Genomic DNA, 17674 nt, shown 5'->3' with positions numbered 1-17674 from the left:
GAGTAAATCCTGAAAGTTCTCAACACAAGGAAAATAAATTGTAACTATATGAGGTGATGGATATTAACTAAACTTACTGTGGTAACTAAACTTATTGTAATATATGTGTCAAGCCCACGCTGTAACCTTAAACTTGTAGTGTTGTATGTCAATTATATCTCAGTAAAACTGTGGGTGGGGGAAGCTATCAGGCTTCACTGGCAAAAGTCAGAGTACTGGGAGGAGTGTGGCTTCAGCCTTTCTATTCTTAGGCCAAAACCCCTGGAGCCATCCTGGACTGCTCATTTGTCCTCACACCCCCATCCAATCTATCAGAAAATCCCTGTGGCTCTAGTTTCAAAATACGTCCAGAATCTGACTGATTCTCATCATTTCCATTCCCGCCCAGTCATTACCCCACTCACCACCATCTCGTCCCTGGATTGCTGCAGTAGCTTCCTCCCTGGTTGCCTTACTTCTCCCCTCGCCCTCGCACAGCCTATTTCCCACCCAGCAGCCTGAGTAATCTTGATTTAAAAAGTCAGATCACACTGTTCCTCTGCTTAGAGTCTCTGTTTCACTCACTAACAGGCCTCCCTTGATCTGCCCTGATCTCCCCACCCAAGCACCTCTCCAACCTCTGTTACTGCTTGTTTTTTAAACTCTCACTACCCCCACCTGGAACATCCATCACGCTAGCCTTCTTCTCCTTGGCCCTCAAACATGCTGGAATGGTCCTGTCTTAGGAGCACTGCACTGGCTGTGCCTCTGTCTAGAACACTCTTCTGCAGATGTCTGTGTGTCTGGCTCCATCCTTTCCTTCAGCTCTTTATCTGAAAGTAACAGTGAGTGAGCCTTCCCAAGCCACCGTATCTAAAATTTCAGAAATTACTCCCCCCACCAGGGCATTTGATATCTTCCTGTCTTGCTTTATTTTTTTTTCTTAGTACTTATTATTTTACTATGTATTTTTACTTATTTCTCTTTATTATTTCTCTTATATTCAGTAGAATATAAGATCTATGAAGGGGCAGGGATTTTGAAATGTTATTCACCATTGTACCCCTGGCGCCTAGAACAGGACCTGGCACACACAGTAAGAACTTAATAAATGTCTGTTGAGTAGATGAATGAATAAATTAACTTAGGGAGATTTTTTCCTCAGAAAGCATCAATGGGAGCAAGAAGTCAGCCTGTGTGGGACACAGTAGGTACCTAGTAAATATTTTCTGCCTTTGGAGGTTTTCCAATGAACACCAAAAATCAAAGAGCGCCTATTCACTGCTCTGAAACTTGGTAAGCAAAGGAAAAGAATTAAATATCATTCTGCCTTTCTGTGATGAACTGCATTTCATGGAAACAAAATAGTTCTTCTCTACAGAATTCCAGTTAATAAATGCAGAAGGAATGTTTTATTAGAAATTGCCATTTTTAAAGATAAAAGGGAGGGGATAAATTAGGAGTTAACGTATACATACTACTATATATAAAATGGATAACCAACAAAGACCTACTGTATAGCACAGGGAACTATACTCAATATTTTGTAATAATCTATAAGGGAAAAGAATCTGAAAAAGAACACACATGTAGAGCTTCCCTGTTGGTGCAGTGGTTAAGAATCAACCTGCCAGTGCAGGGGACACGGGTTTGATCCCTGCTCCAGGAAGATCCCACATGCCACAGAGCAACTAAGCCCGTGCACCACAACTATTGAACCTGCACTCTAGAGCCCACAAGCCACAACTATTGAAGCCCATGCACCTAGAGCCCGTGCTCCACAACAAGAGAAGCCACTGCAATGAGGAGCCTGCACACCACAATGAAGAGTAGCCCCCCGCCTAGCTGCAACTAGAGAAAGCCCATGTGCAGCAACGAAGACCCAACACAGCCAATAAATAAATAAATAAACAGATTTATGAGAAAAAAAAACCCCACACATATATGTATGTGTGTGTGTGACTATGCTGTACACCTGAAACTAACACAACATTGTAAATTAACTATATATACTTCAATAAAAATTTAAAAAAAAGAAATTGCCATTTTACAGTCTCTATTGACAAATTGGATCTAGGAAATAATTACAAAGCCTGCTAAAACCCCTGGGTCAAACTATGAAAAAAAGTAACCACAAAACTTTAAATTACCTTCACAACCAATTTCATCGTCTCCTGTAATGCAGTCCACCTCACCATTGCACTTATACTGCTTTGGAATACAAACACCCGATTTACAGAAAAAACTTTCACCTTGGCACCCTGTGCAAACATAAATACAAGAGAGGTGTTTTTTTTTTTCATTCTTAAAATTGAATGAGGTGGAATCTTAATTCAACGGTAAAGTTGCTTCTACTTTCTTAGAAGAGTGCATTTGGGGATTTAAAGGCTGGATTCATCTTTACCTTTACAGCACAGCTCATCACTCTGGTCTCCACAATCATTGACACCATCACAAGCCTTCTTCTGAGGAATGTGTTTTCCATTCACACACTGAAAAGAGTCATCTGTTGGAGAAACTGTAAAATAGGAATTAACTTTGTGAAATTCATTTACGGAATTGTGGGTGACATCTTTACCACGTGTTTGGAATAATGGGTACATGAAGATAAAGTCTGGCCCAAATAAAAAATGATATAAAATGTATGGGCAGTAGCATTAACATAGTATATATGGTTAATAAGGAAAATAAATGCCAAAGCTGGCTTATGGAGGCCCTTTTATAATCTCTGAAAACCAGCATTTACTGTGGAGGTCTCTACTAGCTGAGACTGGGGGAAAGGATTCAGGAATCAGGAGTCCTTGCTGACACTGGCAAACACTGGTGCTCACCTTTTCCTTTCATGCTACTGCACTAGCCCCCACTCCCATCCCAAGGCTTACTTAGGCAGTGCCATTTACATTTTGATGGTACTTTTTTTTTTTAGCACCAAAAAAGGCTTTGGTCTTTAACACTATATACATGGCTAAAATATTCCGAAGTCAGGATGAAGGAGAAAAGTGGCAGTGATTGCCTGAGGCACAGATGTGGTCAATTAACCATTTTAAAGGAATGTGTAATCAGCTGACCTCTCAAAGGAGATGCTGAGTTTCTTCTAACATTTTATTGACTTGTGTTTGCCATATCCACTTTAATCCATATATTCAAGGAATCAAAGGGGAGTCAAGCAACTTTACTTCCCATATAAGAACCTGGACAGAAGTAATATTTGAATGGCAGAAAGGTACAATAGGGGAAAAGCACCAATTTTGGCTCTAAAACCTAAAATATGATTTTGCCATTGTGTGTGACTGGCAACAAGGTATTTGTAATTTGTTTGTTTACTACAGACTTGGTGTGAAATAAACAACCTCGGAGGAAAGGGAAATATTGGGAAAGTACTCCACTAACCTGAGCTCTCTGTGTAACACACCACACCAGCCAACCCCTCGGAATCGCTCATTATTCCCTTAGTAAAAGTACATTCAGCCATACTGGTCTCAAATCCTTGACAGTGTACATGTAGACATTCAGTGGAATTTATATGAGGATCTCTTCTCTGAATATCAAGAGCACCTCTGCAAATCAAATAAATGAAATATTAAGGTAGAATAATTAGTACTTTGTATTTATAACTTTACTGTAGGAGGTAAAGCACTAATTTCCTCTTATTTTCTACATATGGGTGATAGATTGGGCAATATGCTTAAACTCTCTGAGCTTCAATATCTTCACCTGCAACAGGGAATATAACTACCTCATAGAGTTTTTTTTTTTTAATGTTTATTTATTTATTTATTTATTTATTGGCTGTGTTGGGTCTTCATTGCTGCACACGGGCTTCCTCTAGTTGCTGTGAGTGGTGGCTCTCCATTGCGGTGCACAGGCTTCTCATTGTGGTGGCTTCTCTTGTGGATTACAGGCTCTAGGCACGCAGGCTTCAGTAGTTGTGGCATGAGGGCTCAGTAGTTATGGCTCACAGGCTCAGTTGCTCTACGGCATGTGGGATCTTACCAGACCAGGGCTAAAACCCGTGTCCCCTGCATTGGCAGGTGAATTCTTAACCATTTCGTCACCAAGGAAGTCCCTTCATTGAATTTTGTGAAGATTAAGTAAGACAATTTAAACTGGCCAAAGTTCAAAACGTGGCAAGCACCCACAAACACTGATTTCCTTTCCTCTGTTTCTTGTTAAGGAAGAATGCCTCTTCATCCACACTCCTGATTTCTTTCCAACCTGAGATGTGTCATTCTTGGCCTCTCTCCACGGCTTAACTCCTCATCTCTCCAGGAAGGGAGTATATTGATTTTATCAGGGAATTTTGTAAATATAAACCAGGCAAGATCAGCCCAGCTCTTCTTCTTTTTTTTTTTTTTTATAAATTTATTTTATTGGCTGTGTTGGGTCTTTTTTGCTGTGCGTGGGCTTTCTTTTTAGTTGTGGTGAGTGGGGGCTCCTCATTGCCGTGGCTTCTCTTGTTGCAGAGCACAGGCTCTAGGCGTGTGGGCTTCAGTAGTTGCAGCACATGGGCTCGATACTTGTGGCTCACAGGCTCTAAAGCACAGGCTCAATAGTTGTGGCACATGGGCTTAGTTGCTCTGCGGCATGTGGGATCTTCCTGGGGCAGGGATCGAACCCGTGCCCCCTGCAATGGCAGGCAGATTCTCAACCACTGCGCCACCTAGGAAGCCCAGCCCAGCTCTTCTGTTTTTTTTGCTTTTGGGGTCCTCTCCACCTGCCCCATGCTGTAAGTCTTACCCAATTAGCCCCATTGTTGCCTGGGATCTGGGAGGTTAAGTTGGCTTAATTCTAGCAGGTCCATTCTGCTTTTACACTAAGCTACATCCTCAGTTCAGTCTTTTTTTTTTTTTCTCTCAATTCAGTCTTGACAGTATTAAGTGATATTTTGACATCCAGATGCCATTGCTTGGACTTCCCAGTTTGCTCAGAATTTGTGTAGCTAAAAGTCTACCTCAGTGACCTACAGATGATGAGTTATGGTGAGCTATTCTTCCAGAATATTCAATTGCTCTCTGCTTTTCTCTAGAAGTTTAAGGGGAAAATGGGTTAAAAATAAGAGGTTGAGCGAAGATCCATCAGGCAAATGTAAACAAAAATTAAGCAGTAATGGAAATATAAATATCAGATAAATTACAATGAAAGGGAAAAAGAGAACAGTTAAAGGGAACAAGGGTTCAGATACATAATGAAGATACAGTGGTCACAAAACTGTGCCAAACCACACTGAACTATAAGAACAAATGGGAGCCGTTTGGGGCAATCTGACAGGTGAATAATCTAAAGACCTCTCAACCTACAAATATCTAAAAGTACTAGATAAATGCCCTCAATGAGCTCTTAAAGAATTAAGGGAAATACCCAGTGGCTAAAATCAGAGAAGTCTGTTCATGAGCTGATACAAAGTGAGATCAAAGAGTGAGAGAGTTTGCCATTAGGTTGAATCATAGGTTGTAGGTCACAAACTGTCAAAAATAAGAAATACCCTATGGCTCAATTAAATGACAAGAGACTCTCACTAATGAACTACTAGCAGATGTGGTTTAGGAAGAAAATTGAATCCAGAATGAACAAGTGAGATGCAAGAAGTAACAACTAAACAAGAAGCTGATAAGCATGAAGTACGTCTGAGTAAGCACTGACTGAACAACAGCAATGATAATTGCTTATTATATAATGATAGCAATTAACTTCAGGAATATATAAAAATAAGGTGGAACAAAATACTGAAAACTTGATACAGTAATGACTTTCTTTGTATTGATATTATTCCTGAAGAGGGCAAGGACTTCCTAAGTTAAGGGTTCATGGTATAAATGTAAAGATAACCACTAAAGGAATAGAAATAGGATGTATATAATTTTCAAACCAAGTAGAGGAAGAAAAAGGAGAAGATTAAGAAAACAACAACAGTAGCTTTATTAACCTAATAGAAATGAAAAAAGAAACATGAAGACAGAAAAAGCATGGTAAATAACAAGCCCAAAACAACATAGGAAAAATAAGTTCAACAATGTAAATAATAACAATAATGTAAATGGACTAAACTTTTCAGACAGTTATTGTCATAATGTGTTCTTTTTAAAAATCTAGATATGTGTTGTTTATAAGGGACACACAAAAGATAAAAACATAGAAAACTTGTAAGTAAATAAATGGGAAAATATTTGAATAAAGCAGTTAACATGGTTGCTTATTCTAATGGGTAACACATCTATTACACAGAGCCCTGCATATGAAGCATTTAAAATATACTCAGGACAAAGCAAGTCTCAAAAAATATTTAAACAATTGTTATCATGCGGAGACATTCTCTCTCCACAATACAATTAAATGAGAAATTTATCTAAAAAAGTTAACCAAAAGCCAACTGATGCATTCATTAGAAATGTAAGAAAAGAAACTTCTAAATTATGTATGAGTCAAAGAAGAAATTATATTGAAAATCAGAAAATGTTTTGAACTGAACAATAAATAAAAGACCCACTTATAGAGGGTTATGGCATGCAGATGCTTATAGACAGTTATGGCATGCAAGCATTACCTAGAGGGAAATTTGTGCCTTAAATGCCTATATTAGAAAATAAGAAAAATTGAAAACTGATGAACTAAGCATTTAACTCACAGAATTAGAAAAAATGCAACAGGGAGAAGAAGAGAGAGAGCCAAAGGTAACAGCAAAAGTTAATGAAAATAAGAGAAAATTTACAAATATAAAAATCAAAAACACTACTCAAATAGACAAATCTCTGCAAGGTTAATGAGGAAAAAAAGAGAGAAGGCATATATCAACAACATTAGGTACAAAGGAGTGGACATAATCCTAGGTGAACAGAGACAGTAATGAATGTATGTGCAAGTCTACGGATCAGCAAAGCATTTGCATCCAGATACCTGAGCAGACTTTGTGTGCTCAGCAGTGTTCTAAGTGCTAGTCAAGCATGAACACATTTTATCCTCATGACTACACTATGAGGTAGGTAGTTAATATTCTCAGGTTACAGTTGAGGAGGTTGAGGCACAGAAAGACAGGGTAATCAAAAAACAAAGAGTTGGAATACTAAATTCAGCCCTGGGAAAATTCAGTGACGCAGGTACTCACAGTTGAAATCCAAGGTCAAGGCAGGCCACGCTGGCCTGTGTAATGCTCCAGCCTTTTCCACATACAAACATTTTTTCATCTTGGTCTACAAGCTTTACTCCAAGAATGCCTTCTGAATCTCCTCCTCCATTCTCTAAGAAAACACTAAATTGTTCTTAAAAAAAAAAAAAAAAAAAAAAAAAAGAGCAATATTCAGGCATTCACTTTTTCTTCTCTTGATTAAGTCTCTAAAGTAATGAAATACATAATTTCTAATTAACTTGAACACCATGAAGATTTTAACAAATAATGGTAAGCAAGCATTTTATGAGGGCTTATTATGTGTCAGTGGCTGTGCTACCCTATCCAGTTGTAAAAAAAAATATATATCATAAAATCCTCATAGCAACCTTATGAAAATTGGGGTGATATTTATCCCCATTTTTACACATAAGGAATCTAAATTTATCCATTTTTATACATGAGATTAAGTTACTTGCCCAAGGGCCGAAGCCAGGAATCTGAACTTGCTATATTGATCTGACCCCAAAATCCATGCTCTTAAAGGTAAGCCAAATAAATAATGAAAATGTAAGAAAGGTTTATGTATTCTCATATATTTAAGGCATTTCATGTCGCAAGAGAACAGAAGTCTGACACTGACAAAATAATCTCCACTCTTGTTTTCATCCTCTCCAACGGGTAAGAGGGATGGATTCAGTTAGGGATCTTTCTTTCTCCTGTTTCACAGTACCTGAACATCTTAACCCAGCAACACAAAAATACTTACGTTACTGTGTGCTGGTGTATGTCATGGTAGCTTTAAAAAGAATGTTTTAAGTCTTCTTCTGTAAATTCATGAAATGTCTGTGATAATTCATTTCAGAAGATATTGAGCTTAAGGTTTGCTGTCATAGCTAAAATTTCAAGAGCACTTTCTGTGTACTATTCACAGAACTTTACATACATCATTTTATTTAATTTTTACAAGAGTCTTATGAGTTAGGAACTACTATTACTCACATTTTACAGATGTGGAAACTGCATTCCAGAGAGGCCACACAGTTTGTCAATAATTGAGGTGGGGCTTGGAGGGGCTTACAGCTAAATCTGACTGACAGACCCTTAAATCTTAACCACTCTACTAATCTGCATATTCGGGTCCCAGCCTCCTCACTACATTAGGCACCTAGATGAAGTCATGACAAGCTCTCTGATCGGATGTGCCAAGTTTGCTAGGTTGGAGTATGTCCTAGGCCAGCAGTGGCCTGAGCTAAACCAGCAGGGCTGATGGGGTTGGGGCTAGGGAAAGGGGTGGGGCTGGAGGGATGGATGCTGGAAGAAATTATTGGGGCTAGGAGTCCTAAGGGCTTCCACATCAGTACAAATCTCAAGCCTTTTTCACTGAGTTCTGAACCAACTCAACAGCTCTGGGAATAATCCCTTTAGTGGGGATCATTCTGAAGGACTGGGCAGCGGAGAAGTGGCATAGGCACTGACGGAAAGGACCAGCCTCAGGGCCTCATGAGCTAGACTCAAGGGCTTGCTAGATTCTGATGATCCCTAATTTCTTTAGTTATCACCCCAATTACCACTGATGGTCTAGAGAAGAATTTTGAGTTGTTGTCATAACATTTCATAGGAAAAGTATTTTCTAATAGAAAATATAGCAGACAATTTTCTTCTTATAGAATAAACTAGGCTTTTCCTACCTTCACCTGTGCATGGTCCCCTTTTTAAAAACTTTGCCTGTGGACGAAGACATTCAAAACTCTTTTGCTGACAGTAAGTTGGGTAGCTTCTCCCGTTAATTGAACACACCCTGGTACCATTCTTTGGGCACTGATAAGGAAGTTTGCAAACACAGGTCCTGTCGATGCATTTCTGCCATGGTAGGCAGAAGACTTTATTGCAGGAGAGATGTGTGTATTTTTCAGTTAAGCACTTTTTGTCCACGAGATCCTTTTGAGATGTGTCTGATGTTGAAGTGGGCTATAAAGCACAAAATAAACATTAACTCAGCAAAAAATTAAAGCTTTTTAAAGATGCATACGTGAGCTACAAATAACCAGTGATACATGGGTATTCAGATTGAGCAATATCACCCTCCGAAAGAAATGCATATAGTATATGTTCCATCAATGATAATTCTCTGTGCTGATAAGGGTATGTGTGACAGGTAATTTTTAAACTCAAATCATGAGAATATACGTTGATACACCCTTCTTTAGATGCTATATATCAAAATCTTCCCCTTCTTGGAGTTTATTAAGAATGAAAAAATAGTCAAAACATATGTTATCAGGACATCATTTAAGTATATTATGGCACATTAAAAAAAAAAGATGAGTACATGAAGGAAAGGAACAAAACAGACTCACATACCCCACAATATAGACGAGGGTGATGTGGTCTGGCAAATAGCCCTAGCTTCTAGTCTCAACTTGGGCACTTATATGGCCTTGAACAAGTTACTCACCCTCATGAAGCATGAGTTTTCTCATCTGTAAAATGTTTCCTTCTATTTTGCACGGTTATTGTAAGGATTAGAAGTAAAATGTGTATAATGGTTGGCAGGTAGTAGGCATGAAATCAGTGGGAGCTGTTATTATCCAAAAGCCAACATAATATTCTGCCTTTGAAGAAATCAATGAGTCTCATCAGTCATGTTAAGGACTAGCAAATTAAGGAGTGCTAATTATCGTCTCACAGAATGAATTGAGGAACGAAGTTGATTAATTCTATTAATAAATGTAAAACCATTTGCTAAACTCCTACTTTGTGCAAAATCCCGCTAAGATGCACAGGACATGGGCTCTGTCTTCCTAGGGCTTGATATCTAGACAATAAGATAGAAACACACAAAATAACTGGGGTAAGTGATATAACAGTCCTCCAAATAAGATACAGTAATCTTGGAGATCCAGAGCGGGAGAGAATAAGTCTTTCTGGGGGTATATTTTTTTGGCCGCTCCCTGCAGCATGCAGGATCGGGGATCCCGATCAGGGATCGAACCTGTGCCCTCCCTGCAGTGGAAGTGCAGAGTCTTAACCACTGGAGTGCCAGGGAAGTCCCTCCAGGGGCATTTTAAACAGCCTCATGGAGCATCTGAGCAAGGCAAAGAAGGTCAGGTGTTAGCAGAGGGTTGGTGATAGCAAAACACAGGAGGGATGGTGTACAGCGCATTTAGGGAAACATGAGCGGTCCCAGGTGATGGGCATACAGGCTTGTGGGTGCTTCAATTGGCATGGTCACTGGTTAGGAAACCGGGGAGGAAGAGGCAGCAGGAGCGGAGCAAGAGAATGATTTGGAAGGACACTCGAGCAGGCAGAAGCAATAGGATTGGACATTTTAATGCATGTAGCGGTTGACAGTAGAATTAGGTTTTGAGGCCGAGTGATTGTAAGGATGTATAATGCCATTAATCAATATGGATAAAAAGTTAAGGTAGAGCATTATGAGTTTGGCTTGGAACCTGTTGATTCTGAGGTACCTGAAGGATGTACATTTGGAGATATTTTGTAGAAAAGGGAAATGTGTGTCTGAAGCTTGGAAGAGAGATCATTAGCTCATTCATCAGTTAATTCACTGACAGAGTTAGTAAGTGCCAGGGAACAGCCTGAGGCCAGGATCAGAGGAATAAAAATCCCTGCCTAAGGGGTACACCAACCAGAAGAGAGACAGGCAAGCCCAACTGACAACTTCCCTGTAGACATGGGCCGGGGACGCCATTAGGACAGTGTTCTGGGTCCATGGCCTGACTAAGAGGCTTGGGAACATCTCCAAGAAGAGCTGAGGTCTGGGTTGAGTTCTGAGAGTGCTGAGGAGGTGTCCGCTGGCAGGGGTGGTGGGCAGGCACTCCAGGCAGGACTGCGAGAACAAGAACAGCAAGAACAGGGAGCGGGTCCCGAGGCAGCCACTGAGAGACTTTAAGCAGGGAAGCGAATCTGCATTTGAGGAAGATCTTTCTGGAGATCAGATCAGACAAGCAGGCACAGGCCAATTAGACCTGGGGGAACCCAGAGGAAATACAATGAAGACTGGGAACAGGTCAACTGGGTCAAAACCCAGCTGTGGAAAGTCAGTGCTCTCTGTCCCCTAGGGACCCCTTTGGAGGATGGGCATTCTTTTGTCCAGTCTCCCCAGCCTCCAGCAATAAGAGCCCACCCCACCCCCTGCCCTGCCCCCACCTTGCTCAGTGCCCTCCAGCTACAGTAACAGCAAGCTGGGGCAGAAACAAATTGAACCATCTTTAAGGGCTGCAAGGAAGACAAATAAAAACCAGTCAATTAAAAACCACATAAAAATCTGCAAAAAGCTGTGAAAGTCATTCTATCCGACACACTTCTCAATAGACTTTATCAGATAGCCAGGAAATTTGACAAATTCGTCATTAACTACACTGGTTTTTGACACATTGATCTAGAATAAAATCTACTAGTTACGTACATTCCATGGTTCCATGTGCCTCTTATGTAGCACTTATTAGAGAGTGACAGGTTGGTAATCACTCAGCTCCTGTACCTTCCTCTGACAAAATTTAAGTGCTCTGACAGCTGGGACTGTCACCCTTTTATGTATCACCATCTTTCTGTTGAAAGAACAATACTCTAATTGGGTGCAAGAAGAAAAAACTTGATTTTCTTCCCCCAACTTCATCCCTTTCTTAGGTGTCATGTTTCCTTGATCTTTAGAAAGAAACTTGGGGAAGTGTCATCCACTTTTCAGTCACTCTTAGATTATAGCAAAAGTGAAAGATTAAAAGACTTCTGGTCCCAGGAACAGTCATATATAACAACAATTACAATGTTCACTTCTGGGTAATCATTTAGACTCTGAACTTCGTTTCAGGTGAAAGCTCCTTCCTCCCAGCACAGACTTGCTGCAGGGGCATGGTGGACCTGGTATTCATTGAATGAATGGTGAAAAACAAAAACAAAGATAGAACACTGAGGAGAATCTTACATTTTAGGAGCTGAAGATGTGGAATAAGCACAAGAGACTTTGCTTTTCAGCCAGAGGTGTGTTGCTTGTGTGTCTAATGCTGCAGAAAGCTTCAGAGGAGGAAGGCTTAAAAAAGGCCACTGAATGTGATGAACAAAGGCCACTGGGATCCTTTGAAGCAGCAATTTTAGCAGAATGTCAGAGGCAGAAACCAGACCTCGGTGAGTTGAGGCCAGAATGGGAAATGAAGAAATGGAAACAGAAGTACAAGTTAACTCTTTTGATTGGTCTTGTGCTCAGACATGGGAGACTGAACACAGACTTTACAAAAATTGCAAGTTCCATTAAAATGAGAGTAAAATAACTTTTTGAAAAAGGCATAATTAATAAGGCCAAAGAGAATGGAGAGAGGATTATAAACTTGGGATGTTATCAGAAGGTTGGAAGCTGGAAAGCAGATGGGCTGGTGGTAACAGATGTAGCAGACCGGGGGAACTGAAACAAGACTAGTGAGGGAAGTCAATAAGAATAAAGCAAATTTACCCCTGGAGAACCCCAGAACAGCTCAGGAATTGGGGTACCTACTACTTCTGAAGAAGATGGAGTGGCTAAAAAAACCCAAAGAATTAGTTTAAAGAAATGGTTGTATGAATATGTTTTTCAGGAATCCGATATAAACAGCAGAAGAAACAGCAAATATTTGAAAGTGGTTGTCTGTAGTCAGAGAGAATCAGGGGTGAGCAGGGGCATGTGTGATAAGGGTATTTTATGTTATAGGTGAGGATAATTAGCCAGTGCTCTTATCTGCCTGGTCAGTGCCTATGCCCAACCAATTGTTAAATATTTTTAATACCACCATGGTTTTAAGTCTTATGGTATTATTTGCCTTTATAAATTATATACTTGAATCAATTTAGTAAAAAATAATTAAATGAAAAAGAAGATCATCATGCTTTTTAGTACAGAAAAGATTAAGGGTTATAGGCTTTGAAGGAGAAAAAAAATGGCTGGGACAGTATCATAAAAGGACGTGGTAAACAGAGATTTTTGTTGTTAGGGTAGGAGAGATTTCATCATGATTGGCGGGTAGGGTCAGGAATCTAACAGAATGGGAAAGATTCCAGCTTTAAGAGGCAAGGGGCAAAATTATTGGAACAAGGTTGAGGAGGGGACATGAGAAGGTGTAATCAGAGCATGATGGAGAAGACCGCCTTCAAAATTAAAGTTTCCTATTTCTACAATTTCTTATTATAAGTTGGAATCAATTTTATGATAATATTGCCATTTAAAATTTCAGGTTGATGGTAATGGCTAACACCAACACAGCGGCTATTGACGGCGGCAGTGATCAAAGGAAAGTTAGAAAATTATTGTGGGGCAATAGCTGAAAATGGTGAAAATAAGGTTTGTTTATGCACTGTGTAAAATGCGATGACAGTAAGCTTGAATTCTGAAGGGGCTGGGTGAGTCACATTTACCCATGGATGCTCAATGTCTAAAGCAGTGCGCTGATAATCTCTGAGGACCTTATTAAAGGGGTTTGTAAGTGCATTTGTACACCAGTCTTTGCTGTAGACGGAATATAAGCTGTGCCTCATACATGTATGCACACTTGTCTTTCCAATGTGCGTGGATGCTGTTAAAATTAGTCAGAAGCAAAATTATTTAAATCATCACTGAAATTATATTGACTTTGTCACTTCCTTCCTACAATAACAGATCTGAAATAAAAACTACTATGATGTGCATAGTTGGTGGTGTGAGGTGGAGTGGTGGCTCTAAGTATTTTCTTAATGGTTATCTTTGTGGTAAACATTAATACTGTTTACTAAAATCTTATTTAACTCTACTTTCAAGGAAATGGGAAGACTGCCTTCCTTATTGTGGTTGGATATGGTGGTGACTTGCTTTGCCCAATGAAATGTGAGCTGAAGTAACATGTACTGGTTTCAGGTAGAAGTGTTTAATTGCCAGTGCTCAACAATGCAACTTTCTCTTGCCCTGCCCTAGCGATCATGGGAACATGTGTTTCAGAGAAACCATAGAATCAAAGCAGCCTAGCGCTCGGCCAACACATGGAGGACATGTACACTGGAGAGTCACCCAGACCCACAGTCGTCGCAAAAATTAACTTTTCTTGTGTCAAGCCACCGAGCTTTGGGGATTGGTTCTAACTGCTGCACAGCCAATACTGACTGATACAGGTGGCTAACTAGCAGCTATGTGATACTTCTTCAGTAAGATGGTGATCTTCACAAAGGTTATTTTGGTAGAATGGCAGGAACTCAAGCTTGACTGGGTTCAAGAAAGAATGGAAAAAAGAGAAATTGAGCATAGCAATGTTTTTTTTTTTTTTTTTGAGAGTTTAGATGTAAAGGGATACAGAGAAATGGAGTAATAATTGGAGGGGAATATGGGGTCAAGAGAAGGTTTTTAAGACAGAGGATCATACACATGTGCTTGATTAAGGGACATTATGGATTCTATGATCTAGTTTTAGCTGAAATAATCTTTGCAGATGGACAAGTGGATTAGAGAGTCACACAGTGAAATGATGCCGGATTGAAAATAGTGCCAGATGCAACACCAATGGACAAGAAAATGGCAGCGTCGACACTTCTAGCCATAGGAGAAGCTGTTCATCAGCCACATCATGGGGTTCAAACTAATGGACAGCTAATCAGATATGAAATTATCAGCCCTGTCACCTAATCAGTAATATTAGAGAGAGTAATTGAAATACAGGTTTCCATCTTGTATCATTATTGAACCTCTCCCATGTATTTGTGTATGTTGCTCTTTGTGAGGTATCTTTTATAATATATTAAAATAAAATGAAAAAATTTTAAAATAATGAAGTGGGTTTAATAACATTATCTCATTAAAGATTAGTGGTAAAAATTATTATTAAAATATTTGCATTTAAAATGTTTTTTTAAAGTGTATTTGTACAGCAGTGTATATATTATTGTTATTTTTAAAATTTATTAATTAATTTAGTTTTTGGCTGCATTGGGTCTTCATTGCTGCACGCAGGCTTTCTCTAGTTGCTGTGAGTGGGGGCTACTCTTTGTTGCGGTGTGTTGAGGGTGTGGGCTTCTCATTGCGGTAGCTTCTCTGATGGTGGAGCATGGGCTCTAGGCAAGTGGGCTTCAGTAGTTGAGGTGTGTGGGCTTAGTAATTGTGGCTCGAGGGCTCTAGAGCACAGGCTCAGTAGTTATGGTGCACGGGCTTAGTTGCTCTGAGGCCTGTGGGATCTTCCCGGACCAGGGATCATACCCGTGTCCATGTGTGCAAAAATTTTTAGCAATTACTACTATAGCCTAGTCATCTACAAAACAAGATTCAGCTTGTTTAGCTGTTGTTTCTTTCTTTGTGTAGATGGGCTTTTTTTTTTTTTTTAATCCTTTCTTTGGTATTTGTGATGCTGTAACAATTACTTTGATGTAAATTTTGTCTTTTTATTCTAGGCAGGACTACAATGAAGCCCTTTTTTTTTTCCACACCACATGGCTTGCGGGATCTTAGTTCCCCCACCAGGGATTAAACCCACACCCTCAGCAGAGAAAGCATGGAGTTCTAACCACTGGACCACCAGGAAATTCCCTAATGAAGCCATTTTAGATGGACAGTTAGACAACAGAAAAGAAACAAAACAATCTCCTATTCCACCCCAGTATACAGCTATATAGCTTTACCTCTGAATTCCTCCACACTGTTGTCTTTTTTGGTTTTTCACGATAAGCCTATAAACAAGAGAAAAAGAATGATCAACTATGACCAAGTCCACCATTTTCCCCTTCTACTACTTTTTGTAAAAAAGTAGAAAATTCCCCTTCTACTGCTGACTAGCTGTGTGATCTTGGGTAAATGACTTTACCTTTTTGGTTGTTTCTTCTTCTATGAAATGTGGAGAATAAAAATAACATCCTCACAGAGCTGATGTGATGAATGCAAAATACACGGAAAAGCACAAATAAACATTTAAGATCCTATATAAATGCTAACATGATGCTGACTGTAGTAGATTGCATATGGCTCCAATTCTACTATTCTTCAGCCCGTTCTTTGTTGTCCCTCTTCCTGGGGGTAGGGTATATTTTCCTACCTCTAGACTCTGGGCCTGGCCAGTGACTTGCTTGGGACAATAGGAAGTCAGTAGATGTGACATAAGGGATGCTTAGAGAGTACTTGTGCAACTGGGTTTGTACTTCTGCTTCTCTGCCATAGCTATGAGAAGAACACGGCCAGGATGGCAACGAACAACCACTCTAGCTGAGCCCAGCTTAGATCAGATTATCCCCAGCTAATCTGCAGACTAGTATATTAAATAAACTTGTATGCCACTGAGATTTTGTGGTGATTGTATTATTATGGCATTAGCCAACTACTACAATCATGATTTCCCTGGAAAACACTGAGAAAAAAATGTAAAAGTTTCAAAAAGAATAAACGATGTAAAATTTTGTCTTTCTTCCAGAAGTGAATAAACAACTCATATACTGAAAGTTAACAACCATATCAGAAACCTTCCCATTGGAAGAGTTTTAGGCACCCTTATGGCCTCAGTTCCTACTCATTGTGGTCTTCGCTAGTAATTTTTCCCTCCAGTTTGTTCTTCTCCTTGGATCCACCCATCTTGTATTATACCTACTTCTGATATAAAGCCATACCCAACATCCGTAAAACCAATTCCTTAATCAGCAGCCATTGTATTCAGATGAAAAAGAGAGAGTATATTTCTCTATTAATACCTAATGATGAATTGTTCCAGTTCACATAAAAAGTTTGATAAGGCCTTTTGTTATTTTTGTTGTTTATTATTTTTTAAATAAATATTGCATTTTTTTCTAGGGCTAGTATGTTGTTGCTGGAAATGGTGGGAAAATGGCTGAATGGTATGTGCAGGTAGGAGGGGCTCTTATACTCTGTTTTCTTTAAAAAACTGGGAATATTGTTTTAGGGTTAATTCCATCATTTTTGCCTCAGGGAGTTAAAAAAAAAAACCATTGGCCTAGTTCTTAGTCTTGTTTTTTATAATGAATGTAAGATGGATGAAAATTTGGGTTTTTTTCATTTTTAATTGATTTTTTAAAAATAGAAAACATGGAAATATTACAAACAAGTTCAAAAGGGTGCTTGTAAAAATTACATTTCCTCTTTCTGTTATCCATTTAACCCACCCAAGCCCTATCTACCTCAGAGTCAACCACTTAATAGTTCTTAGTAAATCTTTCCCGAGGTCATCACTGTATATGTGAGCACATATTTTACTTTCTAATTCTGCCCTTCAACACCAGTACAATTTATAATCAGTAGCCCTGTAACTAGTCCCACAAAGGGCATTTAGATTCCTTCCAATGTTCTGTTATTATAGAGTGTTGTAATGAATCTCCTTATATAATACACATCATTTCCACCATATGCTAAGTATATTTGTCAGTACTTACTTATCTTGGAGTGACACTGCTGAATCAAAGAAATGAGCAGTTTTAGTATTGAAAGATATTGGCTAATTTCTCTCTCTAAATGTTACTTTAATTTGCATTCCCATCATCAATATATGACAGGGCCTATTTTCCATAATCTTGACCACAGAACACATAACTTACTAACCGTTTTTATCTTTGTCAATTCGATGCATAAAAATGTTATCAAAGAATAGTTTTATT

General features: G+C 39.2%; 1 protein-coding gene across 4 annotated transcripts in view; it reads right to left on the bottom strand.

Moving 5' to 3' along the window:
* The window catches only part of CFI (complement factor I), a 66919-nt gene that overhangs the window by 23948 nt on the left and 25297 nt on the right, over positions 1 to 17674 (bottom strand). For all 4 annotated transcript variants that reach the window (XM_057706245.1, XM_057706241.1, XM_057706243.1 and 1 more), the window contains exons 5-10: positions 15701 to 15748; positions 8770 to 9049; positions 7079 to 7232; positions 3370 to 3536; positions 2384 to 2497; positions 2130 to 2240 (exon numbers count right to left, since the gene is read on the bottom strand). In XM_057706245.1, coding sequence (XP_057562228.1) covers positions 2130 to 2240; positions 2384 to 2497; positions 3370 to 3536; positions 7079 to 7232; positions 8770 to 9049; positions 15701 to 15748 — 874 coding nt within the window. The remainder of the gene's footprint in view (positions 1 to 2129; positions 2241 to 2383; positions 2498 to 3369; positions 3537 to 7078; positions 7233 to 8769; positions 9050 to 15700; positions 15749 to 17674) is intronic.

This window comes from Hippopotamus amphibius, chromosome 13 (assembly GCF_030028045.1).
Source record: "Hippopotamus amphibius kiboko isolate mHipAmp2 chromosome 13, mHipAmp2.hap2, whole genome shotgun sequence".
NCBI lineage: Eukaryota > Metazoa > Chordata > Mammalia > Artiodactyla > Hippopotamidae > Hippopotamus > Hippopotamus amphibius.
This window is presented reverse-complemented; position numbering and strand designations above follow the sequence as displayed.